The sequence below is a fragment of the Chiloscyllium punctatum genome, chromosome 38 (assembly GCF_047496795.1).
Source record: "Chiloscyllium punctatum isolate Juve2018m chromosome 38, sChiPun1.3, whole genome shotgun sequence".
NCBI classification, from domain to species: Eukaryota; Metazoa; Chordata; class Chondrichthyes; order Orectolobiformes; family Hemiscylliidae; genus Chiloscyllium; species Chiloscyllium punctatum.
The window spans coordinates 16,276,003-16,301,174 of record NC_092776.1 but is presented as its reverse complement, the minus strand read 5'-3'; the positions used below and the strand labels follow the sequence as shown (position 1 = coordinate 16,301,174).

Here is a 25,172-nt window from a genome sequence, read left to right as displayed (position 1 = left end):
TCATAGTGTCATACAACTGATGTGATATATTGAACAAACCTAGATTGCTGTTAAGTCTTTCACCTTTTAGAAGGGGTTGCAGGTTTCGATTCATTAATATGTAAATCCCAGAACGTTTTTTTCAAGTCACATTCCTGAGATAACTTAAGGTTTTACAAAAAAAGGTGACATCTCAGCTCAGACAATGCATTAAAGATGTGAGGTTAGAGTCTGTATATATTCCAATCTTGAGTCAGACTGGTTGTACTTCCAAAGTAAGAATTTATAAAATGTCACATGATCATAAAAACTATCGAGTGCCTACAGATGTGTGCTTTTTAAACAAAGTAGAATGTATCTGCAAACACAATTCCGCAAATGCAAATTCACCCACAGACTTATAAGTGTGTGCACATGCATGTGAGGAAGTGAGAGAGAAAGAGAGAGAGAGCGCGCGAGTGAGTGTGTGTGTGTGTGCCTGTGCGCACGCAGTACATTCTTGATAGAGTGTGGGCGTGAGTGTGATGGTGTATATCCCTATGCGTATCCCAAAGTCTACCTTAGAGGAGGGTCACCCAAAGATCTGAGGCTGAAATGTCCCTGACCACTGAAGTGTTCCCCAACTGGGAGGGAACGTGGGGACACCACCCACCACGTGCACAGTAGATACTCATGTGACTCAGCCAAGGTTGTCTATCTGATATGCTGCAGGCAATGATGCACTGAGGCATGGAATATTGGTGAGACCAAGTAGATGCTATGACAATGGATAAATGGACACCATGCAACAATTGCCAGACAGGGATGTTCCCTTCCAGTTGGGGAACACTTCTGTGGTCAGAGACATTTGACCTCAGATTTTCAGGTGACCATTCTCCAAGATAGACTTCAGGATACGCAACAACGCAGAGTGGCCTAGCAGAGGTTGATAGCCAAATTCGGTAACCATGACGACGGTCTCAACCGGGACCTTGGGTTCATGTCACAATCCAGGTGACCCCACTACACTTATACACACACAGACACACACACACATAGACACACTAAAGCACATACACACGCACACTCTTACATACCCACACACTCATGCAGACCCTCTCTCATATACACACACATTCTCAGGCACACACACACACACACACACAACTTCTCTCTCTCTCTCTTTCCCTCTCCCCCCGCATATGCACACACATAAGCACTTCATCAGGCTTATGCCCGAAACGTTGATTCTCCTGCTCCTCGGATGCTGCCTGACCTGCTGTGCTTTTCCAGCACCACACTCTAGACTCTGATAAAGCTCCAGTATCTGCAGTCCTCACTTTCTGCTAGAAGCAGTGACAGATTCAAGACAGTGTCTGTTGATGGCTCACCAAAGAGGACTCTCAGTTCAGGTCTACAAAGGCAAGTTGCCTGGATGGAAAGGGTTCAATGATAGCCAATATATCAAGGAACAAGTGGGGATCAAGCTTGGGATCTTCCTGTTCCAACTATCTTGGCTCCCCACTAAGCAACTAGATGCAGTGCCAATTCTGAAGAAGATTCATATTGGACTCAAAATCTTAACTGTTTTTCTCTCTCCACAGATGATGTCAGTCTCCTGGGATTCTCCCATATTTTCTGTATTTATTTCACATTTCCAGCATCCACAGCATCCTGCTTTCATTCAGATAAAAAGCTTATTATTTTGTCTCAGGATTGTTTGCCTCAACACATCCAAATTTTGATTTTTTTATATTCAGACCCTGCAACTAAGGAACTACCAAACAGGCAGATCCTCAGTGTACACCACCCTTTGTACATGTGTTTGAAGTCTACAGTCCATTCATCCCAAGTTAGCATCCTCTGCCTGTCCTCCTACATTAAAACAAAGACACAGCAGCACCAGACCCAGCCTAGTATAAACCCTCTCAGATGCCCCACTTGCTGGACCTCCCTGAATTGTACGCAGTTCTTTGTTGCTTCCTTTCTAGTGAAGGCTCTAAAGTTTTTCTAAGTGTCAGATTAGTTCAGATAATGAAGGCTTATTTGATCTCCTTCTTCATCCAAACAGAGAGGTACAAGTTTTTTTTAAACTTCTCACCCAAGGACTTACCTCTGCCATCTTTGTTTCCAGCCAGGTTGATTCTGGGAATCTGCTGTCATCCACCCTTTGGTAGCTCTTGGAGCTGCTGGTACTTGCGATGCTAAAGGAGCTGGCAGAGAGTGTCAAAGTTCCAGGTGAGAGATGGGAAGTATCTGCTGCAACATCCTAAAGACCCAATTATAGGGAAAAAATTTTAGAAGCTGTTGCACTGAAAGAAGACAGACAGTTCAAACCAGTATTTATATATAGTACTGTCTATCATGTTCTTACTTACTTACAGTGTGGAAACAGGCCCTTCAGCCAGACCGACCCTCCGAAGAGTAACCCACCCAGACCTATTCCCCTACATTTACCCCTTCACCTAACACTACATGCAATTTAGCATGCACATTTTTTTTGGACAGTGGGAGGAAACCGGAGCACCAGGAGGAAACCCACGCAGACATGGGGAGAATGTGCAAACTCCACACAGACAATTGCCTGCGACAGGAATTGAACACGGGTCTCTGGCGCTGTGAGGCAACAGTGCTAACCACCACCGTGCCGCCCGTAACCAACATCAGTAGGAAAAGGAAATAGATTAGCAAGTGAGTTATCTTGTTGCTCCATTTGGGAGCTTGCTATATGTGAAAATTGGCTGCCATGCTCCCTATCTTTAAAATACTTGGAGATAGTGAGGAGTGCAGATGCTGGAAAGTCAGAGTTGATGAAGTGTGGAGTAGGACAAAGTACAGCAGGTCAGGCAGCATTAGAGGAACAGGAGAGTCGATGTTTCAGTACAGATGAAGGATCGCAACCTGAAATATCAACTCTCCTGCTTTTCTGATGCTGCTTGACCTGCTGTGTTTTTTCCAGCTCCACACTTACTGACTCCACACTTTAAAGTACTCCAACTCAATCTGAGGCTGTAAAAGATGTTACATAAATGCAGACTTCTTTTTTTTTGACATTTAAAAAAACTTTCCAGCCAGTGAGTTGCTTATTTGTACTCACACTTTTGTTCTATACTTTAATCAATGCAAGTAGTCATTTGGTAGTTCAGAACTTGAGCATTACAGAAAAAAGTACATTTTGTCAGAGCTTTCCATTTTGCATTAACCAGACCAATCCACAAGAATTACTAAACAAAAGGTAAACAATATTTTAAGCTGAATGGTTGGTTGGTTGGTTAAGTGGACTCTTAACCAAGTGGATCCTGCAAACAGAAAATGAATGAATGAGTAATTAAAATTATTTTGTATGCTAGTGTTAGTTGCCAAATTGCTAATCTAGGCACCACTTTTGCCTCTCCAAATCGTGCCATGGGAACTCCAGCGTTCAATATTTCATGCAGTTCACATTTGCTCCAGACTGGAAACTGAGCTCATAGCCTGATCAGTCCTTGGAAAGTCAAGTGGAGTAACTTGGTGTACTCCGTGACAGGGAACAGGAACAGGATTCTACTTTATGCTTGAACATAACTTCAATGAATGGAAATCAGATGTTCAGCAAAAAACACCAAGTTCACACTATCAGTGAAGACCATATCAACCCAGGGTAATGATTTAGATGTGGATCCTTCATCAGAATCTGTTCCCCATCCAAACCAGTGGCTGGTTTTACTTTCTGGGCATGTTTTTCATACTTCAATTTCCAACATAAGTGGGTTTTTAAAAAACATCAATCCACTGTTTAATATGACTGTCCTCTGAATGCTTCCATTGTCTCATACCTCCCTAGCTCTGTGCCATCCTTCAACCCACAACCCTCTAAGATCTCTGGTTTTGGTTTGTCATGTATTCCTCTGGTTTTGGTTTGTCATGCATTCCTAACTTTTAACACTCTCTTGGTGGCTGTGCCTTCACTCATTTGGATTGTAAACTCTGCAATTTAGTCGAAACATCTCCATCCTTTTCTCTCTTTCTTTATGATGTTCTTTAAATCTTTTTGATCAACACCTAACTTAATATTTACTGAAGTGGCACAGAGTCAAATACGGTTTGATTTATGCTCCAGGAAAGAGCATTGAGAAATTATGCTATGTTAAAGGATGCTGTGTAAATTTAATGCATAGTTTATGTTAATAACATTTTCTGTCAGTGCTGAATAGTAAGGCTATAATGCAGACTGCAGTGTCTCAATGCAAATGATGGGCATCACAATGATAGTAACAATAATGCTGACTGTGTCTTGTTAAACTCTACACAATTCCTCACCAACTTGTCCTTTGTGCCCTCTCTTTGCTGCTCCAACACTGCCAGGGCTTTGTCCTCAGCCACACAGCTCTGATCCAGCATTGAAATCATTGAGCGATTGTAATCCAGCACTACTTTATTCCGTTCTGACCCTGCTGGGTCAAACCTAAATTACCAATGAAGAAGAGGGAGAAAGGAACATCAGACTGAGAGATTGTATTTATCACTCCTCCAAGCCTCCAGCACAGTTCCGCAGAGACCCACACTCCCCCACACAACCCCACTACCCCAACACACCCCACACTGCCTCCAACATCTCTGTCCTCAATCCTCCTCCACAACCCATCACCATCCCTCTGAATCTCTGTCCCATTTTCCCTGAAAATTCTATGTGCTTCTCTCTCCAAATCCCTCCACCTGATCTCACAACCCACACCCCCATGATGTACTCCACAACCTTCCCCCACACTGCTCCCCCCAAACTCAGAAGCCTGCCCAGGTTCAGACTGATGCCCAGCCAAGAAATCATTAATTTAATTGAAGGAAAGGGTAAAAACTGTTTTCTGTGGCTGGAGATTCCAGGATAAGGCAGATTTACAATCAGTGAGAGCGCATTGAGTTGTGATATCACATGAAGATGAGTAGAAATCTGAAGCTGTTATATCTGAGGATCGATAGGAAATTTCAAAACTGAGAATGGCATGGATATTGAGGATTTTTCAATCAAATCAAATTTACTGAAATGTCAATGTAAAAATGTGTTGCTGGAAAAGCGCAGCAGGTCAGGCAGCATCAAAGGAGCAGGAGAATCGACAGTTCGGTCATAAGCCCTTCTTCAGGAAAACAGCCCTTTGATGCTGCCTGACCTGCTGCGCTTTTCCAGCAACACATTTTTAAGTTCTGATCTCTAGTATCTGCAGTCCTCACTTTCTCCTAGTTGAAATGTAAACTGTCAAGAAGATGCAAAGAGAACAAAAGTTTAAATGTAAAGGCCTGGACATGGCAGATTAAATATAATGGAATGAGGTGTGCAGTAATGAACTTGGTATTTTTCTGTTTTTCTTTCCAATCTCTTCAAATAGCAAGTTTGATAAATGTTGGCATTTGGAGGGATCTGGTGTCCTTGTCACAAAAACAAACACAGAAACACTCATGGAATGCAAATAAGCCATCATGACTATGCCAGCCAAGAAACAGCACTCCAGTTAATGCCAGCCTCCAGCACTAGCTTCATTTTTGATTACTTACAGTGTGGAAACAGGCCCAACAAGTCCACACCGACCCTCTGAAGAGCAACCCACCCAGACCCATCCCCCTACATTTACCCAACACTACGGGCAATTTAGCATGGCCAATTCACTTATCCTGCACATTTTTGGACTGTGAGAGGAAACCAGAGCACCCGGAGAAAACCCACGCAGACACGGGGAGAATGTGCAAACTCCACACAGACAGTTGCCTGACGCGGGAATTGAACTCAAGTCTCTGACACTGTGAGGCTTTAGTGCTAACCACTGTGCAACCGTGCCACCAGTGTACATGTTTATTGTCTACCACCTCAAGACTTTTTCTTAAATTGTTCAGGGTTTCTTTCTCTGCTTAACTACCCTCTTGGTGAAAAAGAAATTCAACTTCTTTCTAATTTTTAAACCAATCTGGGAGGAAGAGGTGAGGAAATATTAAGTAGATTAGACATATATTCCCTAGACTTCGAAGAAATGAGAGTTGACTAAGTGAAACATGCCTAATTTTAAAGGGTTTTGATGATGAAGCTGCTGAGAGGCTGTTTCTTCTGACTGCGGAGTTCGGAATTTTCGGAAACAGCAGGACTCCATGCCTTAGGCAAATGGTGTCAGAGCTCTGTGTTTGAGAGTCCCACCCTGTATTGATAGCCACCATTTTCAGCAGGATTGGAATGGGGGTGTATTTAACAATCCTGTTTATTTGTGACTCATTTATAGAGTGATAGAGTCATACATGGAAACAGGTGGTTCTGATTTCTTTCTACAGATGCTGCCAGTTTTTTGTCTGGTATAATAGAATGTCTAATGTATAACTATGAATTCAAATGATTGGATTTATAATGGGTTAACTGCTTGAAAGGATTTAAAAGTATTGAATGGGTTTTTATCAATAAAAATATTTTAATATTTTAAATATAAAAAATATAAAAAGTTTTACTAATAAATACCGAGAACTTTATTGTATTTCATCTAAACTTGGCTCCTGAGATCTACACCTGGTGTATACTAATTGAATTGACTAATAGATGTAATAGCAAAGTGTGCTGCATGGAGGGGAATGGGTTGGCATGACATGAGTTAGAATAGGGGCCATAAAGGACCATGGGAATTAGGGGAGCATAGGTTGGCATGAAGGATATTAGGGGTCGTGATGTAGGGAGTGTGGGGTATCTGTGGGAGTGAAAGGGTGTGAGGGTGAGGGCTGGAGGTCCTTACTGTTTTTAATATAACTGGAGAAAAGTCCCATATTTTGGAGTTAGGCATTTTTACCAGTCTACACAACAATACCTGTGGCTGTCTCCTTGCTGTTTGCAGAAGTGGCAAGTGGAACTTCTATTAACCCCCACTCACTGAAGCGAAAATCCAAATATTCAGAGAAATTTCTCCTGATCGGGTTTGGAGAGTCAGGAATTTACTCAGGTCCAACACAAAGTTTGACCCAATATCTCAAAATACGGACTGAGTTGGGGAGAAATTTCTTCCCTCAAAAGATTGCAAATCTTTGGAATTTTCTAACCAGAGCCTGTAGATGTTCAGTAACTGAGTGTATTCAAGACTGATTTTAATACACTTCTGAATTAAGAAATTAATGGATACGAGGAAATGCAAACAGACAGAGCTGAGGTAAAAGACACTCAATGATCTTATTGAATCTGGTCTTTGCTAGTGTTTCTTCTCTACATGGACCTACTTCAACCTACCTTACCTCACTATATCACCCTATAGAGGTTGTTCTGCTATAACATGACAGTTGCGTTCCTCTGCAAATTCACACTAAAGAAAACTGCGCGAAGGAAAACCACTATAGTAAATGGCACGGTAGAAGATCACTAATAGAAGATCACTAATAGAAGATCACTATACCTATTCAGTAGAATAGGTTATCCAAACAACATCCACAATTCATCAACTGTGTTAGAGCCAATTCATGCTGATGAAATGCGGATTATAGCAGAACAACCGATAGTTTGGTTATTTTCCCCCTCATATACTTAGCTAGTTTTCTCTTACATTCACAGAAACTCAAACTGATGGAGAAACTCAGCCGGTCTAATACCACCAGTGCAGAGTAAACAGAGTTAATGTTTTGAGTCCAGAGTTTCTCCAGCAATTCGAGTTTCCTTGAATTTATGAGAAAACTAGTTAAGTATATGAGGATAAGATCTGAAACACACAAAAACAGAAATTGCTGGAGAAACTCAGCCATTCTGGTACCACCTGTGCAGAGAAAACAGAGTTTTTAAGTCCAGAGTTTCTCCAGCAATTTCTGTTTTTGTGTGTTTCAGATTTCCAGCATCCGCAGTTCTTTGTTTTATTTCATTCTCCTTAATTTAATTTGTGAATCAAAAATCAATTGTGTATATGACAGTGTGAAACCCTATGATCTAATTGAATAGTGGATCAAACTCAAGGCATTGAATGGTATCCTGCAGTTTTTTTTTGTGTGATGCTTACCTTTCTGTGTTACACACTATGGTACCATCGTGGACACCAGTGGTAAGAACAGTTCGACAGTCCAATGACAAGGCGATTGATTTGACTCCTCCTAGCCGATATGAGTGACATTGAGTTTCAAGGTGCGTTCCCTGCTGATTGGAAACAGTTAGAATTTTAGCTGCTATTGATTTAGCTCCACTACCACGGGACAGGTTCCAAGAAAGGCAATATTTTGATTTAAACGCAAACAAACAGATCCTCTGAAATTATCCATCAAAACTGTTTTTGGTTTTGAATACCTTCATTAAATCTTGCCCTATCATTACCAGTTTTAACAGTTTCTCCACATGAACTGAAGCCTCTATTTCCTGACACCATTCTGTTAAGTCTCCACTGCATGCTCTCTCAAGTGCAGTCCTCAAATTAAGCTCAGTATTCTAGCTGAGGACTAAACGATGTTTTTTAATGATTTATACAGCCTCATTTTTTTTCACTCTATTCCTAAAATAAGCACACCCAGGATGCCATATGCATTTTTAAAAGCCTTTTCAATTTAACTCTTTTTGTGCACATAAAACCCAGTTTTTTCTGCTGGCATAAACACACCTGTTCTCAGGTCTGCCTAATCTTGGATTCATGTTAATTCAATGGACCAAACATTGATTCCAACACTACAATTATCCTAACGAAGTATAGAAGGAGATCGAATAGACAGAGGAGAGGGTAGATTAAACAATTAATCAAAAATTCATAATAGATATTACTATGATTGTATTCTTGCTGAATTTGTTCCTACAAGTCCTCCATATATAGACAATGTCTGGATGATGGGATAGGTATTATAGTTCCAAAGGCACTCCCTCAAGCAGGTACTTACCAGGTTGCTGGCATCTCTTAACTGAATGTATCCATCCCTGGCCACAGATACCAAGTACTGTTGATTTGCAGAGAGATAGAGGAATCCTGGTCCTAGCTGGTGACCTTCAACTTTAGCCTGAGTGATCAGGTTAAATGTATCATTTGACGAACCCTAGTGGGAGAAAGGGAGAGAGTGAAACAGATGGAGTTTTGAAACAGTGAGGGGCAGAAACAGACCATTGGCTAGCTTTGCGCAGGGAGTAGGACGTATTAGTCAAGAGCAGAGCAGGGAGTCATGTGATGAAGAGAAAGACATGTTAAAAATGCACTTATTTTTATTATGATAATGGTTCTTGGCAATTGAGTGTTGTATTTATTTCCCAGCTATATGTAATGAGAATGCACAAAATATGATGAATATGATTGGTGAGTGACAAACGGAAGAAGTGCCACCCGGGAATATGATGTAGTAACAATAACAGTGACATGGCGTTATAAATGGTGAGTACTAAGCATTTAATATACAAGAATACAAAGTGTTCAGAAAAGATAGAAAAGGAGAAAACGGAGGTGGGTCACACTATTGATTTGGAAAATATTGTGCTGTTAGAAAATGAAGGTGTGTTTGAGAGATCAATGGCAGCATCCATTTGTTTAGAGTTGAGAATCAAAAAGAGGATGATCGCAAACAGAAGTGGTGGGTGGGAATGAGATAATGGAGCAAACCTTCAGAGAATCACAGAAATGTGGTCACATTGGGGACTTCCATCATGCAAGTATTGATTGGGTTAAAAGAGTAAGAAGAAACAGGAATTTCTGAATTCTATTCAGCAGAAATTCCTTTATCATTATGTTCTCAGCCCAAATAGAGATCAGCACTGGGGATCTAGTGAATGACTAGACCCAGTGGTTTGGGGAAAGCAATAGGATAAGAATAATCATTGTATTAAATTAATTATGGAGCATCTAAAGTCGAACTCAAATTAAAAAGAGTTAGAGTCAAAGGTTGAGAGGGAATCTTAGCTAGGTAAAATGGAATCAAAGACATAATAACAGAAATGCAAGAATATCTATAAAAATTATAAGACAGGTACAATTGTATCAAATCAACAATTTTTTTTAGGTAAAATTTAGGTACATTCCACCAAGGTCAAAAGATAGGGAGCCAAAAACTGAGACTCTAGGATAATGTGGAAAATAAAGAGTGTGATTAAACAAAAAGAAATTGCACAAGGTACATCAGGTAAATTTTGCAAGTGAGAGGCAGATACAATAATTTGAGGGAAGTGAAGAGGAAAATACAATTAGCAGAGAGAGAAAACAAAAGTGGAATGGCAGTCAAAATAAAAGGGAACCCGAAAGCATGGAAGTGTTAATCCACATAGTAAGAGACTGAGTGAAGTATGTTAAGGAGAGCCAGCATACAGTTTTAAACCCCAAACTGTGTTTGAATAATCATTTTCTTTTAGGATAACAAAGAAGTATGATGAAGGAACATGGTAGTTGTTGTCTGGATGCATTTTAAGAAAGTGGTTCACAAAATACCACATAACAGTCAGTTAACAAAATTGGGGCTTATGGTATAAGAAAATTAGTGTCAGCTTGGATTAAAATTGGTTTTAAGGACAGAGACAGCAAGCTGTGGTAAATAGTTGTTCTTATGACTGGAGCATAGTAGACAATGGTGTCCCTCAGGCCCAAAGTGCTAGGACCACCTTATTTTGCTTATATGTAAATGATTTGGATCTTGAAATATAGTTAATTTTAAAAATTTGCCCATCATACCAAAGTTGGAGAAGTGACAAACAGTCAGGTTGCTACAAGTGGCAGATGTGTGAGATGGTGCATTCAGAAGGACAGGGTGGGGTAATTTTGACTTAATGGTCCAATTCTACAGACTGTGCAGTAGTAAAAGGACCTGGGGGTTTGTGCACATGGATTCTAGGTGGCAGCAAGATATATTAGGAGTGTGATATGAGAGCTTGGACTTCATAAATAGAGATATTGACAACAAAAACAGAGAAGTTATGCTGGACAGTTATAAAGCTTTGGTTGGGTCACAAAGAAAATATACAAGATGTTGTAAAATATTATGACAGTTTTAGATTAGGTAGAGCCACTGGGATAGAGCAGGAGATTGATTGGGACTGACTGAATTGATAATCTGCATGGACTTGATAGGCCAAATGGACCTCCTTCTGTGTCATAATTAATTTATGACTCTATGAGAGAAACAGACAAATACACAAAAAGACGCAGAAAGAGAAAGGCAAAAACAAAAACAGAGAGAGGGTGGGGAGAGGTAGAGGCTATTCATGCTGTAATTTTCCAGATAGCTTCTGGTTCCTACAATTAGCAGGAGAGCGTCTAGATATCTGGAGACAGCTTCCTGATGGCAGGCAATGGATTTTAGGAGGTGGGGAGGTCAGGTGGGCCCATACCTGAGGCCTTTTTTATATGCTTGCCTCAGTGGAGTGATAGCCATGAATAACGTTTAGAGGGGTTTAATTAAAGATGTAAAAAAATTCCCAGAGAGAGGCTGTCACCCCCTTTGTTAGCTTGCTTTGCAGTCAGCCCTCTTTATAAGCTGGAAGGTCTCTGATCAGCATTCCACCTTAGACAGCCTACCTGCCATCCTTAATTGTTCTGCCAGCCAATTAAGAGGCACACATCTGAAAAGAGGCTGCAGGGGTAAGGAGAGGTGCTGGTGACAGGTTTGAGGGGGTTCCTTTTCTGCTCTTGGGAGACTGGAATATTCAGTTCCATGACATGGAAAGAGATAGAATATTGATCATTGGAAATATTGAGAAATCTTACTGACAGGAGAAGTGAGAGCATAGAGACAGAGAGAGTCCAGAGTGTGAAGAGCGCAAAGAGAGGGGGTGAGAGTAAGTGAGTGTGTGTGTGTGTGTGTGTGTGTGTGTGTGAGAGAGAAAAAGTTCAAAGAGAGGTCGTGATAACCTCTACAACACCAATGGGGAATCATTAATTAATCTCCTTGTGGAGCTCATTGATCATGAGTTCCCTTGGTAACAGCCAATGGCCTGTCCAACTGAAACTCATCAAATAAATCCTTTATTAAATCAATCCTGAGTCACTTGTGGCATAGCGGTAGTGTGCCTACCTCTGAGCCATGAGGCCCATGTTCAAGACCCACCTGCTCCAGAAGTGTGCATTAATATCTCTGAGCAGGTTGATTGGAAAATACCTAATAAAACATCCAGAATTGGGTCCATAGATCTATCTGTCCCAGGCTGGGACTAGCCCACGTATACCACGTCTTATGACTCTATTTTGGTGTTCCACAATAAATTATGCTCTTTGCCAGTTAGGCTTCCTGAGTTATTACAGAGGGTGAGAGCAGAAAGAGGGAGCAAGAGAGGCAAAGTGAGAGAGAAAGAGTATACAAAGTGAGAGAGAAAGAGGGTGAAAGCAGAGAGAATGAGTATACATTTCATAAGTACCTTAGTGATCTTGTATTTATAGATGGTCCTTGTCAAAGTGCAGTACCCATAGACGTGATGGTCGGTGTTCAGGATTACAGAGGTCAGAGGCAACTCGGCTTGACACTGTTGTTTCCGAATAGCAACATCATTCATCATTCCACGGTGATCAACAGATGTAGAAGATGCTGGGAAAGAAATTAGTATGTGTAGCACATTCAGCACAAGTTGTGAAATGTTGCATATTCCAAACACAAACTATATTTTAAACACCAGGTATAAGCCAAATATTTGAATTTGTAAAGGATATTTAACTGGCATTTGCTGAACATCAACAACATTACTTGCATTTATATAACACCTTTAACATAATAAAACTGTCCCACAATGCTTCACAAGAGTGGAATCAAATAAAATCTGACACCACATCATGAAGGCAATATTAAATCAGGTAACCAAAAGCTTATGTCTAAGATGCTCCTTAAGACCTCTGAAAGGAGGTTAAAGAGATAGAGAGGTGGAGGGGTTTAAGGACGAGATTCCAGGGTTTATGGAAAATATTTTGATTTTGATTTTATTTTGCACTATAAGAATTTAAGATAGTTTTTTTTAGAGCGAAATTTCTCAAGAAACCGTTAGTGATTGGTGCATTTTGAAGGTGCAGCGTTGGATTGATTTAGGCTGAATGAATGAGAATAGGTTGTTTGTGTTAACTAGCTGCAATTGAGGACGCTTAGGAATTGATAGATTGGTAATGGATAATTGCAAGTTGTAAAGTTAGGGATTGCTTAAACTGTTGACAAAGCAATACCGGACTTGAAGGGTATGAGGAAGTGATTTATGAGAGCAAAGATAATACATTGGTTGGACTAAAATATATCGTAGCATGGATAAAGGGACTGCAGTTGAGATACTGAGTAAGAAATTTCCAGTGGCAAGAAACGATATTGTACAAATTTCTGAGAAATGGGAAAAAAGAACGAAGGATTTATTGACTAAATAGCCAAAAGAAGGTATCTTGGATATACATATGTAAAATGAGATGAAGGGCTAATTAAGAACTATAAGCCGAAAGATAAATCTAAAAATAGAAACCAAAAGAGGGATTAGGGGATGAAAAGACTGAAACTTTTCAGGAAAGAGGTTGAGGAACTAAAGGTAGCTTGTCAGACACCTGTGGTGACTAGGAAAGCTGCAAAAGAACAAGCTGAGCAGTTACGGGAGACAGAAAAGCAGGAATCAGCCCCCACCCCCTCTATACCCAGATGTGGAGGAGTTGAATAGACCTCCTCCCTACTCGAATGAAGAAGCATTGAAGCAGTGTCCAGTAATAAAGGGAACAGTAGAAATAGAGGGACAGTTAGAATGGGATGGAAGTGTGGAAGACAAAAATGAACTGAGGGAAAGAAAAGAAAGAGAGAAAAGGGACAGGCAGAAGCAAATAGAAGCAATACAACAAGAGCAGGAAAAGCGGAAAATGAGATTAATGTGCTGTGTGGGCTAAGGGAACAAAAAGCAATTGAGGAATACTCATTGCAATACGAAAGAAGGGCTGAAGAGAAAAGCAGTGAAAGTGATGCAGAGCAAGCAGAAAGGGATGATGCGAGACAAGGAGAGAAAAAGGCCCCAGTACCTAAAGAGTGGGAGGAATTAGAAATAGCATCGAACTCAGAGTCTGAAGGGAATTTATTGAGAAGTAGTGTCGGTAAAGGGAGAAAGGGTCAACAGGGAAGGATGCTACTGCTCCTTATAAAAGAAGAGAGAAACCCACAATACATTCCTTGGGGAACTCAGGATCTGGAAGAGCTGAAGAATGCGCTGCTCAGTTTACATGAGGGAGTGGGAAAGTGGATCAGGGCTTTTGAAGATGAAACCACAGGGCGATTGCTGACTATAGGAGACGTGAAGGCACTGCTGGTGAGGTTGGTAGGGCTCCCGAAGTTAAAGGAAATAATGGTCCGAGCCCATTTGAAAAATGTGGCAGACAATCCAATGATTGACAGGGTTGGGTTTGATCGAGCGAGACAGAATATATGGCAGGCCTTAAGAGACTGTTATCCACCCAAAATGGACCCCCAGGCTCTTGGAAGGGATCCACTGGGAGAAAGTGAAAACCCGATTGCCTACTTGGAGAAACAGTTAAAGATGTGGAGGCTGGAAACAGAACAAAACATAGAGACTAATCAGTTGCTGACCACAGTGTTCCAAAATTCCATCATTGAGGCAATGCCCTCCCAAGTCAGGTCAAGACTGGAGGAAGTGGTGGGTCTGACATCATCAATGAGCCACCAGGAATTTAGAGATCATGTAGCTCATGCAGTTGAAAGGTTTCGAAAAGACAAAGATAAACTATCTGAACAACAGGAAGAAGTATAAAGGAAGCTGGTGCAAATCAGCTCAAAGAACTTAAAAAGAAAGAAAAAGAGAAGGCTAAAAAGGTGTTGCCAGTAAGAACCAACACAGTAATCAAGTCTGGCGTGAACTGAGTGCCGGTGCAAGGGGGGGGTCCAATCAGGAAGCCAGACAGAGAAGCTTTCCTGCAGGTGATGTGTCCAGGGCAGGGCAGATTTAAACAATAGCCTAAACAAAACTGGAATCCCCAAGGACAGGGACGTAGGAATGGGGGATTAAGGTACATGATAAATAATCAGGCTCAAGGGGGGGCCAGAAATGATGTCCTGGGAATGCCTTCAACCAGACCACTTTAGGAGGAATTGCCCTTATTGGACTGGCCCCTCTCTGCCCTACAGCGGGCCTACATGGCCGGAATCCCCAGTGGCCACTTCCCAGACACCGACAGGCCCAGCAGGACCTGTTAACCCATATGGGATGTGTTAGGGATGCCCTGAGAACCTGGGTGGGTAGGGGCAGTACCCTGTAGTAACATGGGAGGCTGATCAAGAACCAGTAATACAAGTTAATATAGAAGGGCAGCAGAAACTGGTGATGATAGATACTGGAGCTACATACACTTGTGTACAGCCGCAGCATGCCTCTCACCTTCCCATGTCAAATATATTTGTTAAAACTGTAGGGTTCTCAGGGAAATCATAGTTAACTCGATTTATAGCTCCAGTAAGATTAGAAATGGAAGGTAGGGGGATAGTTCTGCCAATATTAGTGTCTAAAGAGATGCCAATTAACTTGTTAGGTAGGGATGCTTTACTACAGTCAGATGTAAGATTGGAGTGCACACAGCAGGGCTTGGGTGTAGAAAAGACCAATTGGTGATGCAAGAAGTTAAAGGCGTTAACATTTATTGGATAGGGGATATAGCAAGTGGTATTCAAGACATTTGGAGGATGTGGGAAGCAGAAGTGTTGACGATGTTGACTAAAGCAAGACCACCTAAGTCTGAGCTGCAGTGTACAGTGATATTTGATGAGTCTCAGGATGAGGTGTTAGAGAGGAAGTGGCAGCAGGAAGTCACTGCTCCACAACATTTGAGAAGTGAAGCAATAGTATTAAGGGAGCTGGGAGTGATCCTGCAAATAGAGAGAAATGCATTCCTGGAAAAGTGGTATAGTGTATCAGGCACCACACCACATGTAACCTTACTGGTAAATAAGGGATATCAATCTAAAGACTTAGGACCTATGGCCAGGCATGTAGAAACAGTAAGGGAATATGCTCACAACAGGGATTTGGGAATCCGGGGATGGCAGCTGTCTTAAAATCCTAGCATGCTGCAACTTGACAGGGAATCCGAAGGAAGTCAAGGTAATATCCCAGCGGAGCCAGTGACAGTGGAGGAAGATGATCAATATGGTAATGAACAATTACTTTGGGGTCACAGCATGATACAGATCTGAGGAGAGTGAATCAGCTAGCCCAGTGGAAATAAGGTTGGGACAGTAGTGAAATTTCTGATATCCTAAGGTTTGGTATACCATTGGAAATTACTTCAGACAATGGGTTTGCTTTCATTCAGAAAGTAGTTAAGTTGGTGCTGCAGTCTTTGAGAATCAAACAGAGATTTGGTGCGTGTATCATCCCCAGTCACAGGGTATGGTGAAAAGGATTAATGGGACATTGAAAGCCAAATTAAACAAGATCTGCGCAAGCACCAACTTTAATTGGGTTGATGCGCTGCCGCTGGCGCTAATGAGTTATGGCATGCAGACTAATTGCATGACCAATCTAACACCACATGAGATGCTCACAGGTAGACCTATGCCAGTGCCTAGGTGGAGAGGCTAACTATGATACTTGAGACTATCCACCTGCAGGAAACATAAAGGGAACCACCACCTGTCAACGAGGAAGGACCTATTAAACCCAGGGATTGGGTGTACATGCGGGTTTTTCGAAAACACTGGATTGAGCCGAGGAGAGAGGGACCTTTCGTAGTGACTAAGGCATCACCTACCGCCATCTAAATGGAAGGACAACATGTATGGTACCACCTTAATCATTGTACTAAAGCTCTCCCCCCAGCACAAACTAACTCTAACACTGAGGTAAGTGGAGCTGAGGCCGAGGAACTTGGTCATGGGCAGGGCACACAGGAGGCTAGTACCCCTCAGCAGGGTTCCGACCAAGATAGAGGTGACGTTTTTGGGGATACTGATCATTCCAGAAATGATCATAATGGAGATGTGGGCATAATTCTCCTGCAGCGGGGATGGGGAAAACATGGGGGATGCCCATGAGACCCCCCTCTCTGATGCCAGGCCTGCATACTCAGACTTGGAGACCATTAATTTGGCAGACCTGGACTGGTAATGCCAGGGTCACTCAGGCTGTGAGGCAAAGATGTATTAGAAGTGCAGACCTCGCTGCCCTAATATGGGTACACGCCCGTGACAATCATTGGTATCAAAGGGCAAATTATACGGCCATAATGATGGCTAGACAGGACTGTTTCTGGTGTACAAAGGCAACCGCTCATACTATGTTGTCCCTATGCCTTATAACTCGACCACCTATACTCAATGGCGTTTGCCGCATTCTAGCCGATCTCTCAACCCGGATAATTCATCAACATACAGGCAATCCCATTGCCCGTTTTGGCGCCTCCTACTTCAGGCCTCTATGTTCTATCAGCAGGATGATGTGGGCAGGCAGCAACTCCAAAGGTGGTGTGGCTATAGTACCCCGTGGTCCACCAGTAAGCCTAATTACACGTTCCCTATGGCTGCTTTCAGGATACAGGAAGGGTTGATTTTGAATGCTTTAAGCGAAATGGCTTCACAACAGTAGGCTATTTTAAGGGTCTTTGCAGGAATACAATTGAACTCGAGGTGGACACCACATTTGGGGCTGTTTTAAATTCTCAACATGTCCCACTGGCAGATACTTGGTGGCTGTGTGGTAAGAAAGGAGGGTTGCACTCAACACTGCTCGCTGATTGGAGTGGCAGCTCTGCCCATGTAATGCTCCTACATGATGTAGTTATATCACCACACACACAGCTTGATGCTACGTCACAGTCAGCTTTGCGCCGAACTAAGTGACGGTATGTCCCTGATCCGACAATTCGGATTGATAGCATAGGACAGCCAAGAGGTATTCCTAATGAGTTTAAGGTCCGCAATGAGATTGCCACAGGCTGGGAAGCTCTCATCCCAGTGATAGGGGTTAGCAAGAATGCTGAATGGATTAATTACATTTATGAAGGAGGAGAAAGTGAGAACTGCAGATGCTGGAGATCAGAGCTGAAAAATGTGTTTCTGGAAAAGCGCAGCAGGTCAAGCAGCATCCAAGGAGCAGGAGAATCGACATTTCGGGCATAAGCCCTTCTTCAGGAATCAAAGATTAATTACATTTATTACAACCATTTATCAATTATACTGACGATGCCCATGTGGCCTTGGGAGAACAATTGGAAGCTACTACCAAAATGACATGACAAAACAAACAGGTCTTAGATTGGATACTGGCAGATAAAGGCATGGTTTATTTGATGTTTGGGGAGCATTGCTGTACCTTTATACCTAACAACACTAGCCATAAGGGATCTTTTACTAAAGTAATGGAAAAACTAAAGAATCTAAGATGGGAGCTAATAGACAATGTGGGGTTTGGTCATCAGGCTTTTGATTGGCTGAATAATATATTTTGGTCTTGGGGAGCATGATTTGTTAAGATTAGTCTTATTGTAGGTGCGGCTTTGCTTGTCGCCTTCGTCTTTTGTTGTGCTTTACCTTTTATTAAATCCTTTTTAGTTTGCGTCACTACACAGCAACTTGTGGTCATTTCAACTACCCCAGGAAGTACTTACTCCTCTGATGGAACCCCACTGCTCTACTATTATGATCTGACAACTGCCACATGCAAGGAATATGTCCATGTGGGGACGTCAATGATACTTCTGAAGAAAGCGCGGGTCTGAAATTGTGAGGGATCCTGGGTCATTTTTCCTGTTCTAGTTATTGGAGGACAGGTTTTTGGCCCAAAGGACCCCAGGAATTGAGGAATAACCCTTTAAGTCTCAGACTCCTAAAATTATTTAGTCCATGTTGGGACCTACATTGTTTGTATTGGGCACAAGACAGGCTGAGCTTATTGTCTTCTTTCTCTAGGTGAGACCAGTAAGTCCCAAAGGGGGGATTATGGAAAATAAAGAACATGAAAGCATGGGAAGGATTAAAGCATGAAGACCACTGGCAATCTGTGGTCTGTGGAAGGCAGGATGGGATAAGAATAGTGGAATGCTCTTACACCTCTTCCCACCCTGTCTCTTGCAAAAATGCCATCCTGTATTCCCAATTTCTCCGCCTCCGCCGTATCTGCTCCCAGGAGGACCAGTTCCACCATAGAACACACCAGATGGCCTCCTTCCTTAGAGACCGCAATTTCCCTTCCCCCATGGTTAAAGATGCCCTCCAACGCATCTCGTCCACATCCCGCACCTCCGCCCTCAGACCCCACCCCTCCAACCGTAACAAGGACAGAACGCCCCTGGTGCTCACCTTCCACCCTACAAAGCTTCGCATAAACCAAATCATCCGCCGACATTTCCGCCACCTCCAAAATGACCCCACCACCAGGGATATATTTCCCTCCCCACCCTTTCCGCCATCCGCAAAGACCGTTCCCTCCGTGACTACCTGGTCAGGTCCACACACCCCTACGACCCACCCTCCCATTCTGGCACTTTCCCCTGCCACCGCAGGAACTGTAAAACCTGTGCCCACACCTCCTCCCTCACCTCTATCCAAGGCCCTAAAGGAGCCTTCCACATCCATCAAAGTTTTACCTGCACATCCACTAATATCATTTATTGTATCCGTTGCTCCCGATGTGGTCTCCTCTACATTGGGGAGACTGGGCGCCTCCTAGCAGAGCGCTTTAGGGAACATCTCCGAGACACCCGCACCAATCAACCAAACCGCCCCGTGGCCCAACATTTCAACTCCCCCTCCCACTCTGCCGAGGACATGGAGGTCCTGGGCCTCCTTCACCGCCACTCCCTCACCACCTGACGCCTGGAGGAAGAACGCCTCATCTTCCGCCTCGGAACACTTCAACCCCAGGGCATCAATGTGGACTTCAACAGCTTCCTCATTTCCCCTTCCCCCACCTCATCCTAGTTTCAAACTTCCAGCTCAGCACTGTCTCCTTGACTTGTCCGGACTTGTCCGACCTGCCTATCTTCTTTTCCACCTATCCACTCCACCCTCTCCTCCCTGACCTATCACCTTCATCTCCTCCCCCACTCACCCATTGTACTCTATGCTACTCTCTCCCCACTCCCACCCTTATCTCTCCACGCTTCAGGCTCACTGCCTTTATTCCTGATGAAGGGCTTTTGCCCGAAATATCGATTTCGCTGCTCGTTGGATGCTGCCTGAACTGCTGTGCTCTTCCAGCACCACTAATCCAGTACAAGCTATCTTATATCTAGTTCCATGTAATGAGATATGTTTCATTAAGAACACCACAGTAAAAGATTCATAGCGAAAAGGGAACATAACACAATTGAATTCTATTTGCAGTTTGATACTGATATACTTAAATTATAAGCAAGAATCATAAACTTACCCTCAATAATATAGTCTGAGGGTGAACTGGCTAAGGTTGGTTAGTCATATACACTAAAAGGTATGGCAGTGCATAAACAGTGGGAAACATTTGAAGAAACTCAGAGTATTCATTAAAATGCATTACATTGAAAATTAAAAACTAAGTCAATGATCTGTCTGTGGCTTTCTGAGGAGGTTAAGAACTGTATTACATTAAGAGATTTATTTGTTGCAAAGAGCAGTAGGGTTTGGAGTGTTTCAGAAATTATCAAAAGGCAAATCAACATGTTGGGGTAAAAGGCCAACAATAGGATATAACAGCAACCTAGCCAGGAATGTAAAAACAAACTGTGAGAGCTTTTATAAGTATATAGAAAGGAAGAGAGTAACTAAGGTATTGTTGGTTCCTTAGAAGAAGAGTGACAGGATACATTTTCATGTGCAAGTTACTGTCGGACCCAGGGAGATGGGATCTCAACCTGTTAGAATGATTACAGTGACTAGACATAGGACAAATCCAACTGGGTCAAAGGTACTGAAAGGGAATGATTATCACCTCCATGGTTTGGACTAATACAGTCAACATCACTCCACAAGAAGGACAAGGAAACAATTTCACTGCATCACCTCATAAACAAAGGTTGTAGATGTTATTAAATAGTACAAACCATCAACATCGGACTTTAACAATTTCAACAAAGTTTGTCAACTATGCAAGTAATCTACTCTAATCTCACTATTCTCAGACACTGATCACAGTTGTAAATTTGCAGTCAGTAAACTGATACAGCTGAATTAATGTGATAATTATGGCTTCTTCAACCCTACTCCTCTACCTGTCAGTGAACCTTGTCTGTTTGTTATTTGCTGATTCACTACCAGATTTTAAATGCTACTAATTGTGATCCTGAAGTTAACAATTGTTTCTGATGAAAGGTAACTTCATAGATGTTGCCTGATCTGCTGAAGTTTTGTAGCATCTTATAGTTTTTATTAACAGTTGCTAATTTGTGACTTTGTTCTTTAATGGTTTAGCAAAGAAGGTTAATTCTGGTAGTTTGTGTGCATCTTAAAAGGGAGGTTAACAGTGTAAATGATAATAGACCTGAACAAGTTCAATAATATTTAGACTGTTTTCAATTAGATATGGACCGCAAGTTGAAATCCAGATCATTTCCTGGAATAGGAGTCAAGGTGAGGGTTTTTGTCTGGTACAAAATCTTAATAAATTTAATGTCAGGATGTTGAATGCAGTGCTCAAACTATGGCTGGAATAAAGGAAGCAAGTCCCAATGATTAGAAACAGAGCTCATATTACAAGAAATGGAAAACTGCAAATACAAATTTGTTGCGAATTCCTGACTGAGACAGCAGTCCTGGGTCCTCTTCCTACCTGTGAGATCTCCAAGAAGATCAAATCTAGTCAGCCAAGTGGCTCCATGTGATTTGTCATCTCCAGTCTGGCTTGCCAATATCAGGCAATTCACAATTTTCTTTGACATATGAAATGCAAGAGAACATCCCATAATTTCATCTTTTACCTCTGTTGGACAAAAAAATAAGGGAATAAGGTAAAACATTACAATGCTAAGGCAGGGAGATAATGCATGAGCTGGCTTTGAGACAACACAATATTCAAAAAGGTAATCAACAATACGACACTGGTGTAGGTTAAATTAAGGTTGACATTTTACAGTGTATTTAACCCCCATGCTGTACCTGTCTTGGGTGAATCTGAAAGGGCAGTATGGAGAGAGCTTTTCTCATTATCTACTATGGGAAAACCTATCACTAGATCAACAAGCAACTTGTTTTCTTAGGGACTGTCTTTGACAATCCAAAGGTAATTGGGAACAACAAAAACTTAGCCTTTGTAAATAAGATGATTGTGGATCATTTTGGGGCTCAGCTGACAAATAGCATGCATCTGTGGAATGGTTACCTGTATATCCGAGGACTTTAAACTGCTTGGAGGGTTTAGCATTCAAAATGAACATATGTCCATCAGAGCATCCAGCCAAAAGGTACTGACCCCCGTGGTCATATCTAAAAGATCACAAATAACATTAACAGAAGATTGGAAGCTGTACCTTTCATTGCACAGTACTGAAAAGCAATATTTTTACAGGTCCATTGTATACTACAAAAGTCTGAGATTTCTTTAAAATCACCGAAGCTTTTAAATGATTTATAAACAATGGGTTGAAGATTTGAACAATCCAGGATGACCAGATAAAACAATTTGGTCTTGTCCCTCTCAAATTCCAGGCTTCTCAATACAGGGTTGGCTTTCTCTGAAGTAATCCAGTGTTTTGGATCCACCAACTTTCTCTGGAAATGCTGCAATTGTTGATATAGCAGCCATTTTACACCATTAATAAACAAAAACAGAGTTAATCTTCTTGTTAATTGTGGGAACAATGTCAGGCAGGAAGAAACTTTCTTTCAGTTCTTTGAATTTGTACATATGGACAACGAAGATTAGGGAAAATCTCTCTGGTCCATCCAAACATGATACCACTTTGTGCATCAGTACTTAAATTCCTATCCAGTCAGGTGATTTATTTGGTTTAGCTATAAAAATGTTAAAAGCCCCAGGCTGATTGGAGAAGAAAGTAATTGAAAAAAATTCCTCTTTTATCAAAACGAGTCCCGGAAATCACACTGGCACTGTTATCGGGGTGATCACACCAACACTCCTCCACCCTGCCCCCAACCAGAAACAGGACCAGCTCTGACTTGAAGGAATTCAGTAAATCTGCATTAACTGCTCAGAGTCAGCAGCCTGTAAAGAGGTTCACTATTCACTGAGTAAAGAATCACTCCTGAATCTAACCTAGATACAATCTTGTGCAATTTAAGATTGTGACCTCTACTCCCCCAAACCCAATTATTGAAACAAATCTCCACACAAATGCAATGTACTCCCTTCATTATCTTATGGGATCCCCCCATACAAATGTGCCTCTGTAAAGTGTCTTGTCATTCTCCTCTGTACTCTCTCCAAAGCCTTAATATGTCTGAAGAGAGGAAACTGGCTACAGTATTTTTAAGTGACGTCTGATTAAGGATGTTAATTTGTTTTCTTCTTGCTATTGTTTGTCTGTGTAAAGAGATACCTCTTTGTTATGCTCCTTTATGCTCCTTTTCTTGTGTGCACTTTAGAGTCTGTTTCAGAAACAAAAGGATCTAGAAAATGGTGATTTTCTATGCTTGCCACAGGGGGCGAGAAGAGCAAGTGGAACACATGGGTGAGCAGGCCAGGAACAAAAGACAAAGGCAAAGTAATAATGTAGGTAAAGGAGCGATTGATACAACTATCTGGTGTAAATGTTAGCTGTGAAAGGGAGAAAATGTGTCCATTGTGTTGATAGCAAAGCTAACATAACACAAACAAGGTGGGAGAAGGTGGGGAATGTAAGAAAAATGGACTACTCTGAAGTTGGGGAACTCAATATTGAATCCTAAGAGCTATAAAGTGCCTGAGTGGTAAATGAGGTGTTGTTCCTCCAGCTTGCATGGAGTTTTGCACCACAATGTTAGAGGGTTAGCAGTGAAGCAACAACATGTCCTTTCAACCAATGTCCTCTCTGCATGTCAGATGAACATATAAAATATCATGGCCTGATACGAGGGAAGTTGAAGTTTTCCTGGTTTCCTTTTGCTACTGCTCTCAACCAAAACTACTGAAAATAAATGAGCAACTTAGAAAACTCAAGATAGAGAAGTGAAAAATATTGTCCTCTGACTGCCCTGAGATAATCAGAAAGGTTTCATACAAATATCATTTTTGCCTCCTACTTACTCTAGACACTGTATTGATATATTGTGGAGATGGATTTGGTAAACCAGGTGAGGGGTCTCCACCTTTGCCAGATTTATGAAATAGATGTGACCAGTTTCAGTGCCCAGAGCAACATAGTTGGAGGAAGGACAGCTCGCCATAACTTTAATCTGAAAAAAGAAGAAGGAAATGTCATAAATTTTCACTCATCAATGTGTTAATGTATACATAATTTTTATTTAGCACTACAACTTCCTGGGGGTTTTAATCTAATCTCCAGCATGCCCCCACCCCAGTGAAACCAGGGTAGTTAACATGGAGCAGTCATGATTTGGAGATGCCGGTGGTGTTGGACTGGGGTGTACAAAGTTAAAAACCACACAATACCAGAATATAGTCCAACAGGTTTAATTGGAAGCACTAGCTTTCGGAGCGCTGCTCCTTCATCAGGTGGTTGACAACCACCAGATGAAGGAGTGATGCTCTGAAAGCTAGTGCTTCCAATTAAACCTGTTGGACTATAATCTGGTGTTGTGTGATTTTTAACATGGAGCAGAGCATTTACTGACTTAATTGCTGCCCTGATCTGGCTGAGTGCAGTTTTAATTCTTAGTCGGTAATACATTGTAAAAACAGCTGAGGGAAGAGCTCCCTTTTTGATTGAGGACAGAGAACACAAATGTAAGAGGAGGCAATAGAGGGAGTGATGACCGCAGGCAGAACCAGAACAGGAGACAAGGCCTCCAGTGTGGGGCTGAACAATAGTAGGAAGAAGAATGGCAGGGTAAATATTTGTTTTAAATAGAAATTGGCATGTCAGTATGACAGGAAGTTGAGACAATGGGAGGAACTAAGATAATTAGTTAGTACTCTAATGATTCTTTAAACTTATAAAACTTTTAACCTGGTAAGTTTTAAGTAAATTGAAGTCTAAGTAAGTCTTAGGTTTTATATCTGAGGAGTCTAGTTCGCAGTTCAATATGTTGAGACATGGCAAGACAACACAGTTCTAGTCCTCGACAACTACCTACTCAGGAAGTGGAGGAGTTCAACTTCAAATTTCAGAGTTTGACCAGGATTCCAAAACCGAGTTGACAGGTAGATAAAAAGCATGTTTCTAGAGGTGTTGAGCTTGCGACTTAAGTGGACGCAGGCAGCGAGGAAGTGAGTAACCGAGAGGCAGCCAAGAAAGACCAGACTGATA

General features: G+C 41.8%; 1 protein-coding gene across 4 annotated transcripts in view; it reads right to left on the bottom strand.

Annotated features, from left to right (window-relative positions):
• The window catches only part of cfap43 (cilia and flagella associated protein 43), a 107,751-nt gene that overhangs the window by 45,510 nt on the left and 37,069 nt on the right, over positions 1–25,172 (bottom strand). For 2 of the 4 annotated variants that reach the window (XM_072557272.1, XM_072557273.1), the window contains exons 11-18: positions 23,990–24,138; positions 22,127–22,230; positions 21,578–21,727; positions 12,239–12,405; positions 8,794–8,946; positions 7,935–8,068; positions 4,258–4,402; positions 2,072–2,227 (exon numbers count right to left, since the gene is read on the bottom strand). In XM_072557272.1, the coding sequence (XP_072413373.1) occupies positions 2,072–2,227; positions 4,258–4,402; positions 7,935–8,068; positions 8,794–8,946; positions 12,239–12,405; positions 21,578–21,727; positions 22,127–22,230; positions 23,990–24,138 (1,158 nt within the window). The remainder of the gene's footprint in view (positions 1–2,071; positions 2,228–4,257; positions 4,403–7,934; positions 8,069–8,793; positions 8,947–12,238; positions 12,406–21,577; positions 21,728–22,126; positions 22,231–23,989; positions 24,139–25,172) is intronic. The other 2 variants (XM_072557274.1, XM_072557276.1) reach the window with 1 other exon arrangement.